The sequence below is a fragment of the Trachurus japonicus genome, chromosome 7 (assembly GCF_045865225.1).
Source record: "Trachurus japonicus isolate A0001 chromosome 7, Traja_1.0".
Taxonomy (NCBI): Eukaryota; Metazoa; Chordata; class Actinopteri; order Carangiformes; family Carangidae; genus Trachurus; species Trachurus japonicus.
The window spans coordinates 14,397,568-14,410,883 of NC_140913.1; the positions used below are offsets into that span (position 1 = coordinate 14,397,568).

General features: G+C 38.7%; 1 protein-coding gene across 1 annotated transcript in view; it reads right to left on the bottom strand.

The window, feature by feature from the left end:
* jph2 (junctophilin 2) overlaps positions 1–9,287 on the bottom strand; it is a 32,206-nt gene extending 22,919 nt beyond the window's left edge. Inside the window, exons 1-2 of the mRNA XM_085781375.1 lie at positions 7,777–9,287; positions 2,184–2,443 (exon numbers count right to left, since the gene is read on the bottom strand). Coding sequence (XP_085637501.1) covers positions 2,184–2,443; positions 7,777–8,155 — 639 coding nt within the window. The 5' untranslated portion in view covers positions 8,156–9,287. The remainder of the gene's footprint in view (positions 1–2,183; positions 2,444–7,776) is intronic.
* Between the last annotated feature and the right edge of the window lie 4,029 nt (positions 9,288–13,316).

The window sequence follows — 13,316 nt, forward strand, 5'->3', positions numbered from 1 at the left end:
ATATTTCCCAAAATGCTTCACACTACTCGTTAACAAGAGCAGAGTAAAATGAAAGCTCTTACTGAGAAACACTGTGAAACTGTTGCTGTCAGCTTGTTAGAACAATGACAGCTGTCTGTGGAGGCTGTTTATTTGGCCACAAATCACAAAAACTTCTTGATTTTAGTGAAAATTTTAATTTGGCAATAATTTAGGACAGCAATTAGGGAAGGATAGAGATACTTTATGAAGTGGGTAAACTTAAAATAACAAATACTGATTCATTTGCCGTCATACATTATTCACAGATGGATTTTAACAAGAAAATACTTTTTAAAAATCTTTCTGGAAAGTTCAATTGAACGTTTTTCTTTTTTTAATCAACATCATATTTGAATGTAAAGTAGCCTGTCACTTAATGATGTGCTGGTATCGACCGCCCACCGCCTAATTTACCAGCCAACAGCTGAAAAGGGGAGTACCGGCACTTATTTTTTCCCACTTAAAGCACTGGTCGTTCACACCAGACGTGCTGCAGCGTGCACCTCCGCGGCCGGCTCTCTTTTGTGTGCGAGCCGCGAGCGATCGCGTCAATCCTGGCAGGATGTCAAACAAAGAAACACAAGAGAATCCGGTCAATTTTCAAAATAAAACACCGCGATTGGCGAATACTAGAGGCCAATGTGTGTGCATTTGTAGCGTATGTTTATTTATCTAAACAGAGAGCGAGAGAGATGAACACACACACACTATTGATAGTTGATTTCATTAAAAAACATTTGCACAAATCAAGCCTATCCACTTTTCCATGTTGATAAGAGTATTAAAATGATAATTCAAGGGACATTTAGGCTATAATAGATTAAAATGTGCGATTAATTTGCGATTAATCGCGAGTTAACTATGACATTCATGAGATTAATAGCGATTAAATATTTTAATAGATTGACGGCCCTAATAATTTCATCATTAGAGAGTAGGCCTATGCATGTTGAATAAAAGAAATAATAAAATCTGAGGGCACAAATAAAAAGAATTAAAATAAACTTGGCTTGATTTGATTTGAGAGGATTAAGAAGTCTTATTTTCAGTGTTTTGTTTTGATATCGAATTTACATGAATTACCCCCCACCCCCTTTTTTTTTAGGTGAAAAAAATTGACCATCCCCCCTGAATTTTTTTTACAACTCGACTACTGGACTTAACCCTTTTAGAAGCGGGGTAACAGTTACAGCCTCTGCCATTCACGGCCATGACTGAACTAAACGCTTCAGGGCTTTTAGGAAGTCGTGACTCTCCCTCACTGTCGCTCACATTCTTTCTTTTTTTCGCTACTTTCCGAGGATAAACCATAGGGATAAACACCTCTGGGTGAGCGACAGAGGAGAGATTCGCCTGGCCGTAACATTAGCTGTGAGCTTTTTGTGAGCTGATTGACGGTTGACAAAAACAACGGTGCAATATTGGCTAGCGAGCTAATGTTAGCAGCAGCTAATTAGCGAGCTGGTCAACTGACTCAACTCTCGTCTTCACATGAGCGTGAACGTGAGCTAACGTTAGCCGGTGATATTCACCTCGGAATCATCTGAGCTCACAATGCACAGGGAGTTTAGTCAGGAGGAGGAAACTGGACAATAAATTCAGGATTACGACGATTATCAAAATATTCAAAATTCTGCACGATGAAATAATCGTGGGTGTTTTTTAGGGCTGGGCCAAAAAATAGATTTTTATATTAATCGCTATTTTTTTCTGGCAATTTTTTTCTGGCAATTTTTAAAAATCAATTCTCATATGAGAATCGATTTTTAAATTATTTTTTTTGGGACGACCAATCTTTATTGTACGATCATGTATTCTGTGCCATTACACTCGACAAAGTCAAACCGGCCTGTTGCGTTCGTTTGTTCACAGATATCTATGTGAACAAACGAACACAACAGACAAACTGATGTGATGTGTGTATTGTTTTTTGTAAATATGACTTATCATGTATTGTCAAGTGGTTCAACCTGCTCTTGTTTAAGGACAGAAAATCACAATAATTGAAATATAAAATCGCAATACTTGGTAAAATCGAATCGCAATACTTGTTTAATCAATCGCAATTCAATTCAAATCGAATCGGGACCCAAAAATCGTTAGAGAATCGAATCGGCACAAAAGCGTATTGGCCCAGTCCTAGTGTTTGGTCCCGTCCCTACCTGCAGCGTGAGGGCGAAGCCGCCGCGGGACGGGCCCAGCTGGGTGGGCGTGGCCACAGGCGTCTCCTCGCCGGCGGCGTTGGTGGTGGTGATGACGGGGACGTCCTGCTGCAGCACGGTGCCGTTGCTGTGCTCGCTGCGCAGCGAGGTCAGCGAGGTACGGAGCGGCGAGCGCACCACCGCCGCCATCCCATAGGGGACGCTCTGACGGACGCCGTAACCATGGCGCATCCCACCGGTGAACTGACCCTGGAAGGTTCCTGCAAATGTCAGAAAAACAGGAATTAAGTGAAATTATTTTACACTTTTACAAAGTCTGGATAATGGAATCGGACCAAATCTTTAAAATGTGTTGTTTCAAAACTACACTGCAAAACCACAGACCCCACACAGCAAAAACTCAAAATCTTACCAAGAATATTTGTCTTATTTCTAGTCAAAACAAATCTCATTCTACTTAAAATTAGACTCATCACATAAAAAGTAGCTTGTTTTTAGACACTTTTCAATTCTTTCAAGCAGATTTTCACTTGAAATAAGTAGAAAAATCTGATAGTGGATCAAGTTTTTCTTTCTTATTACAAACACAAAAAACTTGCTTTCACTGGCAGATTTTTCTACTAATTTCAATTGAAAATTTGTTTGAAGCAAGTGAAAATTATCTAAAAACAAGTTAATTTTTAGGTGATTTGTCTTATTTTAAGTGGAAAGAATTTAGTTTTGACTAGAAATGAGACATTTTGACAAGACAAATATTCTTGGAAAGATTTTGAGTTTTTGCAGTGTAAAACCAGATCCTGAGACCAGATCAGACCACGTGATCCAGTCTTGGTTTTAATCTGGATCAAATGTTCAGTTTATGTTGTTCAGAACTTTTTAGTAGAATCAGAAAAACTTTGATCCAGAACATGAGGATTATTCTGATCCAACAGTTAGGTGGATTCAGGAACATGTCATTTAAATTAAATTCAATCTGTAAATTTAAATAAACAAACATTTATATTGTAGTAAATATACATTTATTGATTTATATTGTGCACCTGATTACAAATCATTACAGTGATAAAGAAAGTTAACTTTTGATCAGTTCACAAATTAAGAACTTTATTCTGACTACCGGAGAATTAAATGAAATTTGAAGTTTGAAATTGACCCTTTAATTTACAGGCCACGAAATAACAATTAACTGTGTCATAATGTCTAGAAATAACGGCCAATTTCATAGTAATGTCGAGAAATATAGTCAAGAAATAACGATTGATTGCGTAGAAATATCCCAGAAATAATGGACTCGGTGGAGAAAAATTCTGGCCTTTCCCAAAGAATCCAAAGCATGAAATCAGACTGATCCAATCCAACTGAGCTTTGAACAGCTGGGGAAAAAGTAAAGATTAAATTATCCTGGCTGGAAAAACAAGGGAATACATTTCGTTGAATTCTTTCAATGACAATAAAGCCAATCAATCAATTTCAAAATCTGGATAACTTTATTCCAGATGAATAAAACCTTTTGAACAACTGGAGGCCAGAGGCTGTTTTTAGAAATGCTAACATGCTAACATGTGTCACTGTCTGTCGTTCACCCCTCCACTTTGGTCCTGACTGAAATACATCTCATCAACCTCCTCCCTACTTACTTACATTGATGGATTAAATACGACTCAGTGATGCCTTCACTGACCCTCTGACCTTTACAGAACTGTCATGGTGAAGTGTGTCGTCTCTAATGTTCATGGTGCCCAGAGGATGAACTATAAAAAACCAACATCATTTCTGTGTGTGTAGGGCAGCGGTTCTCAAACCGCAAGAGAGAGATTATGTACATTCACTGAGTGAATATTATGAAAATAATATACATGTGACCTGATCGAGCAAAATGAGATTTTGGTATTAATGGAAAGAGGAGAAAATAATCTTTAAAATGATACCCTAGTCAAAGTCATATTGAATGGTTTTCAAGATATGGCCATTTGAATTATGGTATTTCACTCTCTGTTTCACATTGAAAACCTGAGAAAATTGTGTTTAAAGGCCGGCGGAGAAATACCTCACTATCTCACCACGTGATTACACGCACCCTACATGGTCCCTTGTTGTCATAGAGACACCATTCAATGACCTTTGGAAAGCAGAGAGTCTAACGATTCAGATGAAGTTTACAGCTCGTCTCCATCATAAACGGTTCAGACATTATTATTTTTTGTTGATGTTTTGTAAAACATGTGCAAGTGTTTTGCGTCGATGCTACGCTCTGTTCAGCGTCTGTTTCCATACCACGTGATTACACGGACCCTACACCATTCTTTCTTGTCCTAAAGGCATCATTCAACGACCCTCAGAAAGCATAGAATCCAACGATTCAGTTGCAGTTTACAGCTCATCTCTATCATAAATGGTTCAGAAGTTATTTCATGTTGTGCTCATCTTTAGAGGGTTAAAGTCAGCCTTAATCGTCATTTACGTGCCTTTTCTCAATTATCTGGACTATGAAACTTTGGGAGATGATTGAAATGTTGAGAAATGTTTTCGATGTTTTTTGTTCTCACGGCCGGGAAACTTGAGAGTCATGTGACTTGGACACAAAACAAGAGGAAAAATTTTAACAGTCAATTTAATTTTAATTTAATTCAACAATTTAAGAGCGGTTATTGTAAACCCTCTATGTTTTTGAACTTTGGACCAACGTAGCCAAGGTCTGTTTTTATATGAGACTGGGTTGGCTTGGTGCAGAATTGAATCATCTGTGGTTTGGGACTTTTGGATTCATTAATAGTTAATGTTTGTGGTCCAGAGCGTCTAGAAACGCCGCTGAATATTTGTTCTGAAGACTGAATAACGTTATTTTTTTAGTTTTTGCTTTTTTATGTACGTTAAATTAATTTTTGGAAAAATTTAGAGAAATTTCTTGAAAAAAAAGTAATATTTCTTGAAAAAAGTGGTAAAATATTGAGGTTAAAGTTGGGGACTCCCTTGAATCCTCTGAAGGAGCCCAGTTTGAGAACAACTGGTGTAGGGGAACACGCTAAATTAAGATCACGGTACATTGTGTGCATATCGGCCCTTAGAGCTGCAGACTGGGGCGATGCAGTGGGAATAGTTGGCTCTATATAAAACTAATCTTCCTCTTCTTTCCTGCCAGAGGACCGTGGGTATCTTTAGTGTGACAAGTCTCCGTCCCATTACTGCCTCGTCTCAGACTCTCACTCTGGCCTCAGGCTAAATTCTGCCCTGTGTGTGTGTGTGTGTGTGTGTGTGTGTGTGGACGGCGGTGACGGCCAGACCTCGGCCCGTGAGGCCAGCAGGGCATGGGGCTCAGGGCTATTATTACTACAGCTCGACATCTGCTGCTAACACTCCCCCCCCCACCACCAGCAGCAGACCGAGCTCCAAGCTGACGACGACGACGATGATGAGTCAGCTGTTAAGGAGGGAAACCACCGCTATTGTACAAACACCATCAGTTTCATTTGTCCAACTTATGGCGTTTCCTCTAGTAAAAACTCTGGAGCTCAGGGAGACTCAGAGGATCCAGAGAGGATGAAGCTCATGTGTCCTCAACATAAACACTCAGCTACAGGACCGTTTCACAGCATTCAGTGTCTCTTTGCTGCAGGACGGACAGATATAGAAGATCAACTCTTCTGTCTGCTAGACAATTATTCTTATTTCAGTTTTATGCTGCTTTATCTTCATAATCACTGCATTTCTGAGGGAAACACTCAAGTTTTCACTGCACAAAGTTGAGCTGAAAACTGCAGGTTCTTCGCAGAATCATGTTTAGTTTACAAAACATTTTCATTTTTTGCAGATGAAACTGTTTATAAAGCAGCTACAGTACGATGATGAGTCTCTGTACGTGAGCCGTCAGTATTATATCACAATAAGACAATAAATAATAATACGTGATGTTCTGCTGCCTAATATTTACTTGTTGCTTTTGAATCACTTTGACACTGAAAATAAAAAACCAAACCTTCAAAAATGTGTTAAACTAATAAAGTATTTTCCAAATGTTATTATTACACTCGTTGTCTCCTGTCGATGTCGGTGTCGTTTAACAGTCGTCGTAACCGACAGCAGCAGAGATCTAATCTCTGTTTGTTTTCATGTCGTCTGTTATGAACTTGATGAAGTAACTTTGTCTCTTTGTTGAGTATTGTGACAGTCAGAGTTTTTATTCTTTGTCTTTGTACTTTAATTCCTCTACATTTAATTTCAGATTCAGATTTTACTGCAGATATTTCTAATAGATTAGACAGATGACCCAACAGCGCTATGCAAAGTTAATTAGTTTAATTAAATAACCAGCTTCATACAGAGCTACACTGAGTAGAAGTAACTAAATACTTCCCCTACTTTAATGTTATGTAATGTTATTATAAAATTCAAACATCTGAACACATTAAAAAAAAGTATTTGTATTTTTATGGATTAAACTTTCCAACAGAGTCAGAGTTGAAACGAGCTCAAGGTCATGAATCTATTAATGATAATGATCCATTGATACTTTATAACGACCTTTGACACCAACACATTTTGCTTTAGTGCAGTAGTTTTACTTGTAACAGAGTATTTTTGTACTGCAGTTACTGCCTCTTGTACTTGGGTAAAGGATCTAAATACTTCCTCCTCTGCTGCTGCTGCTGCTATTTTAATACACACCCACTTTTCTTTTTCTTTCTTTTTTTTTTACACTGGTGGGAAGTAACTGAGTAAATTCACTCGAGTACTGCTTCTACTTTTACTCTCCTATGGGCGAAGTTATTATATATTCAGTCAGAGCCAGAACAGAAGCAACAAGCAGCAGCTTTACAATAATCAGATTTAAAACATGTGATGGTAACACTTTATAATACGTACACACTATTTAGCATTAATAAATACTGAATTTTTCATTTATAACGCATGAATACTCATTAGTATGCAGTTGATTATTTATCAATGATGAGTAAAACTTTTATAACTGTTTATAAACTACATACTAATGAGTATTCATGTGTTGTAAGTGACGTGAAGTGAAGTGAAGAGCTTTAGTTACTTTAAAGGGATAGTTAAACATTTTGTCAAATTGGCCCATTGCCATAACCCCTACAGTCATAGCAGTAGGTTTGTTACCTTTAATTGTCGGTGCAAGCTATTTTTAGAACGGCGGAGCAGAGCCGTGAGCTGCACATTCACCACGCTATGAGATGATAACACAACGTTACCAGACAGAGTTGTTGTAGAGGGAAATTCATGCAAAACCGCTGATGCGCGTTGCCTTCAGGGACAGTTTTTCATCAAATAGTCTCTGTATTTCCCTCTAAAACAACTCTGTCTGGTAACGTTGTGTTATTATCTCATAGCGTGGTGAATATGCAGCTCACAACTTGTCCACCAGAGCGTTTTGGAGTTGTTGGATTGTGTATTTGATGAGTTTGATGAGGGAAACCAAGAAATCCCATGAGCCTCCGTAGCGTAGCTCAGCTCACGGCTCTGCTCCGCCGTTCTAAAAATAGCTTGCACCGACAATTAAAGGTAACGAACCTACTGCTGTGACTATAGGGATTATGGCAATGGGCCAGTCCAGTTTGCTCGGTCCTTTTGTCCTCACCTCCATCAGCGTACGTCTCCGTCCCGTATCCGTCCTGCAGCCCGTTGTTCCACGTGCCTTCGTACTTGGCGCCGCTGCCGACGCTGATCCTGATGCCGTACCGTCCCTTGAAGCCGTGCGTCCACTCCCCTTTGTAAATCCAGTGTCCTTTGGTTTCCACTCCCAGGCCGTGGCGCTTGCCCTGGGACCAGTAGCCCTCGAAGGTGTTGCCGCTGGGCCACGTGTACACGCCCACCACCTCAAAGCCGTAGTTCCACGAGCCGGAGAACTCCCCCTGGCCCTTGGGCCCCGTGCAGATGCCATGGCCGTGGGCCTTGCCCCCCTCCCAGCCGCCGCAGTACGCTCCTCCGTCGTCGAACTCGAAGCGACCGCCGCTCATGCTCCTCGACAACCACCAGACTCACCTCAGAGAGAAAAGGTTGTGTTCCTGTTCCTGTTGTTGTTGTGTTGTTACCTGGGTGAAGGCTGCAGCTCCGTCAGTCCAACCTCACCTTCAGCCAGAGATGGACAGAGTACTCGACCCCAGTACTTGAGTAAGAGTACAAATACTACTAGTCAAAATTTACTCCTTTACAAGTAAAAGTAGCTCAGTCGACATGTTACTCAAGTAAGAGTAAAAAAGTAGTACTTGCTTTTAAAGGTACTTAAATATCCAAAAGTACATTCCTTTAAATTTACTTTAAGTAAAAGTAACAGTAAGAGTAAATTTCTTATTTTTCACATCAATGAATTACTATAATTGTTTCTAAATGAATGTAAGGAGCTTTTGACTCTTGTTTGTGAGAATGAACTCTTTGAAAGCAGCTGCACTGATGTGCTGCTTTTAGGGGTCAGGGTTTCCTTCTTTGACAAACACAGCTTGTGTCCAATAGGATTTTAGAAAAAGACCTGAAAGTAACGAGTAGCCTACTTTTCAGCCTTCCTAGAAATTAACTCGAGTAAAAGTAAAAATATTTGTCTTGGAAATGTATTCAAGTAAGAGTAATAAGTACCAAAGAAATCTAATACTCAAGTAAAGTACAAATCCTCTGGATATGTACTTAAGTACAGTACTCAAGTAAATTTACTCCATGACTGTCCACCACTGCCTTCAGCTGACGTCCAACCAACCGGCCTGAGGCTCGCTGCTGCTGCTGCTGCTGCTCTGGGACTTCTTGGTCTTGAAGAGGTCTGATCAACGTGTCCATGAAGCTCCACTTCACCGAAACTTGACTTTTTAAATACTTTTTAAACACTTTTTTTTCTTGTTTTTACTTGATAATAAACTCCTTGGATTTGTCGGTTCCTCTCATGAATGATCTCCTCTCCGCTTTGTTCCAAATTCCTGTTTATTTCTTAATTTAAATCCAATTGGTCTTGTCTTGTCTTGTCTTGTCTTGTCTTGTCTTGTCTTGTCTTGTCTTGTCTTGTCTTGAGGAGCCGGGGGTCTTACATGGCTTGTTCCCCTCTCCCCCTGTCCCTGCCACCCAGCTCTCTCCCGACGGCCGCCGCTGCTGCTGGTGGAAATAGTTGAGCAGGACCTAACAAGGCGACCAACCCACACTGAGCCGTCCAAAAATACAACCCAATCCTCATCCGGCTGCTGCTGCTGCTGCTGCTGCTGCTGCTGCTGCAAGAAGCCATGCCTCCTCCGCCACCTCAGACCCCCGGTTACAGGAACACTCAGGAGTCGGATCTCTCAGGGTTTAACACTGCACACACACACACACACACACACACACACACACACACACACACACACACACACACACACACACACTTAATGCAGTTTAAACACACATAGCCTACACACACTCCCTCTCTCTCTTAAGTTTGATGGAGGAGACATCAGCAAGTAGATAAATCTCTGTAATTCCACATTCGTGTCCCTGTGTGATCCTCGTACATATGAACACTGCAAAAACTCAAAATCTTACCAAGAATATTTGTCTTATTTCTAGTTAAAATGTCATTTCTAGTCAAAACAAATCTAATTATAGCCTACTAAAAATAAGTCTCATCACATTAAAAAGTAGCTTGTTTTTAGACACTTTTTACTTCTTTCAAGCTGATTTTTACTTGAAATAAGTAGAAAAATCTGACAGTGGAGCAAGTTTTTCTTTCTTACAACAAGCACAAAAAATTTGCTTTCACTGGCAGATTTTTCTACTTATTTCAAATGAAAATTTGTTTGAAACAAGTGTGAATGATCTAAAAACATGCTAAAGCAGAAGTAAGCGATATATTTGTGTTAATATAAGTCTTAAATAGTTATATCTTCCGACAGCAATCACTTACATAGAGTGTTTGGACCTAAACACGGGTCTGTCAGTCACTCTGCTCTGCTCTGAGCCCAGGAGAAAACATTTATCGTATCCTACAATTTTTATCCAATGAGGAGAGAGAACGGCATGCAGGGCTGTGTGTGCAGCCAAGGGATGCGCGTGAATGTGGTGACGTAGGGACGAGGACTGTTATGGTGCGTTCAAGGCAACCTGTAACTCGTGTTTTTCCGACCTGTGAAGTCGTACCAGTTTGATCTGGTACGAGTTCACGGGTCGGAAGTTACGAGTGGCCGTTATAGTGACTTTCACAGGTAAAACAGTTCGGAAAAACAGGAGTGGGTTGCCTGGAACGCTACAAAGTCGTAAGTTGTGACTTGAAGCTGTAATTTACGGTTTCAAAAGCCTGCCTGGAACGCAGCATTAGCCAAAACGACCGGATCGCTTACTTCTGCTTTAATTTTTAGGTGACGAGTCTTATTTTAAGTGGAAAGAGATTAGTTTTGATGAAAATTTAGACATTTTGACAAGAAATAAGACAAATATTCTTGGAAAGATTTTGAGTTTTTACAGTGAAGACATGAAGCCACATGGGACCAGGAGGATGTTTCAACAACACTGTGTGTGTCTTTATTAACAGAATATATATATACAACGCCTTTATGTATCTAACATGGTGTATGTTTATACTGCTTCACCATGAAAGTTGAATATTTCCTCAATAGGATAAAAGTTAAGACTTCACTCCCTCTGCTGGAAAATGTTGGGAGCTGCACCTGAAGCTGTTTCAGTTTCCTCTTGTGTTAAAACTTCTGGATCAACCAGTGATAGAAGAGGAAGTTAGTGTCACTTAGCCTAAATAAAAGTAAAAAAAATATCCACACAGTGATTGCTTTGTGAATAAAATTATTATATTTTATCTATATGTATGGTTTGTGTATATTTATATGAAATGTATTTTTAATGGAAATGGTAACTTATGGTTAAGTACTGTACAATGTACTTCCTCCAATTCTTTGTTTGTCCTTAATTGTCATAAACTTTGTGTCTGAAATAAAGAATTATATTATTATCAGAAGACTAGAGAAGCCTCCTATTATTATGAAAGTTGTGTACAGACTATAATGCATATTGTTTTTTTTTCTTCTGGAATTTAAATAAAACGATGTAAGGGTGTTTTATTTTGTGAAAGTAACGTTAACCGGAAGTAACCGGAAGTGCGTTGGTCACAACGGCTAGCTTGAGTAGCACCAAAGCTGATTTCATTTTAGCTCTAAACTCTGTAAATATATCACTTTATCAACATTTCAAACATTTTTAGGCGAGAAAGTAGCCGTTTAGGTCAGCAGTGTGTCGTTATTTCGTCTAAATACCAGCTCGGATGAATTTGGCGCTACTCAAGCTAGCCATTGTGACCAACGCACTTCCGGTTACTTTCACAAAATAAAACACCAGTTGCCCTTTACATAAAGAAAACCATGGGTTCCAAACAACAGAAATCACAAGAAGGAGACAAACAGGGAAGAATAATACAGTATATGAATACATGAATTTTCTTTTTAAATGTTCAATCTATCATTTGTGAAACTCCAGTCTTGTCATCCTGTGTTTCCAAGACTGCATCAACAGATTTACCTAGTATATTTCTGTTGTAATGTTGACACAGACTTAATGTACTTTGTACACTTCTTGCTAATGTGACTTAAACTTAAACGATTAAAGAAGATGATATACAGTCGTAGTCACAAAGCATTTTGTACACTAATTCAGGCTAAGGAATCTTTTAAGGTTTTCTGATGAGATCTACATCAGCCCTGTGCACACACAGTGGTGCTTTGAGCTTAATGCTAACATCAGCATTCAAAAACCTTCACAATGACAGTGTTATATTCTTATATTTTTTTAATCTGCCTTAGTTACCGTAATTGAAATGAAAATTTCATTCAGTTACACATATTCTGATGACAATAAAAAAAAGTCTAAGTCAGCATGTGGATGATTGATACTATATCTATGTCTATTGGCAAAGATGCATCAAAAGGTATTGGAATTCATAGAGTAAGGGATTCTAAGTTAAAATTATAAAACAATAAGAGAAGAGATTGCCCCTGCACAGCTCAGATAAAACTCCACATTGGTGCAGGTGGTGTCAGGAACAAAAACCATGGAAAAAGAAAAGAAGGTTCCACCGCACACAATGGGGTACATTCAATTAATTTATTGTTAAAAACAGCAGCAACGCGTTTCACCTTGTGGGCTTCATCAGGCTTGAAAAAATCTAAAACAATAACTGTTACATAAACTAAAGGATTCATTAGATAATAAAGCATTTTACATTTTATACAAATAAATGTTTGTTTGTTTTGTTTGTTTTCCATATCTGACCTACATACCTTAACTTTGGGAAAGTTTTTGCAAAAACTAGTTGGAAAATGGGAAACTATTTGAGTTTATGTTTTGCAAACAAGAGACTCAAAGGTAGCAACACAAAATTAGAATAGTTAATGAGGACCTAATGAAGAACTAATGAGGAACTAATGAGTAGTTAGTGAGGAATTAGGGTACACAAAATTACAGTAGTTACTGAGGAACTACTGATTAATTAACTATTAGTCAATGGTCACTTCTTCAGGAACCCTGATCAAAGTTCAGAGGAGTAGTTACTGAGGAACTAATGAGTAGTTAGTTAGGGAACTGTACACAAAATTAAAGTAGTAACTGAGGAACTAATGATTAACTAACTATTAGTTAATGATCAGTTCTTCAGGAACCCCTGATCAAATTTCAGAGGAGTAGTTAATGAGGAACTAATGAGGAACTATTAATGATCAGTTCTTCATTAACTCATTATCAAATTTCATAGAAAGTTAATCACAACTTGATGATTAGTGAACTAGTTACTTCATCAGTAAAGAATCAATACTCAATAACATGTCCAGTAGTTAACCTTTATGGCCTAAAGTGACACATAATGAGTGGTTTTTCATTTCTTCATCTTCATCTTTACATTAGTAGTTCCTTAAAAAAAATCACAGACCGCAGGATTCTTGAGAAGATTTTATTCATTAATTTCAGACCACATACACATCAATATGACCATCCATGTTGCCTTCGAAATAAATATGATAGTTTGTCACATGTTTGGTAGGCTAAATGAATGTATCATGGGGCTGTGTGTAAAGTACTGTATACTGATCACACCGTGGTTCACAGTAAAGTTGTTTGAGGTGCACAAAATTTAGAGTAGCCTAGTTATTTACTATGAAACAAATTTGGAAT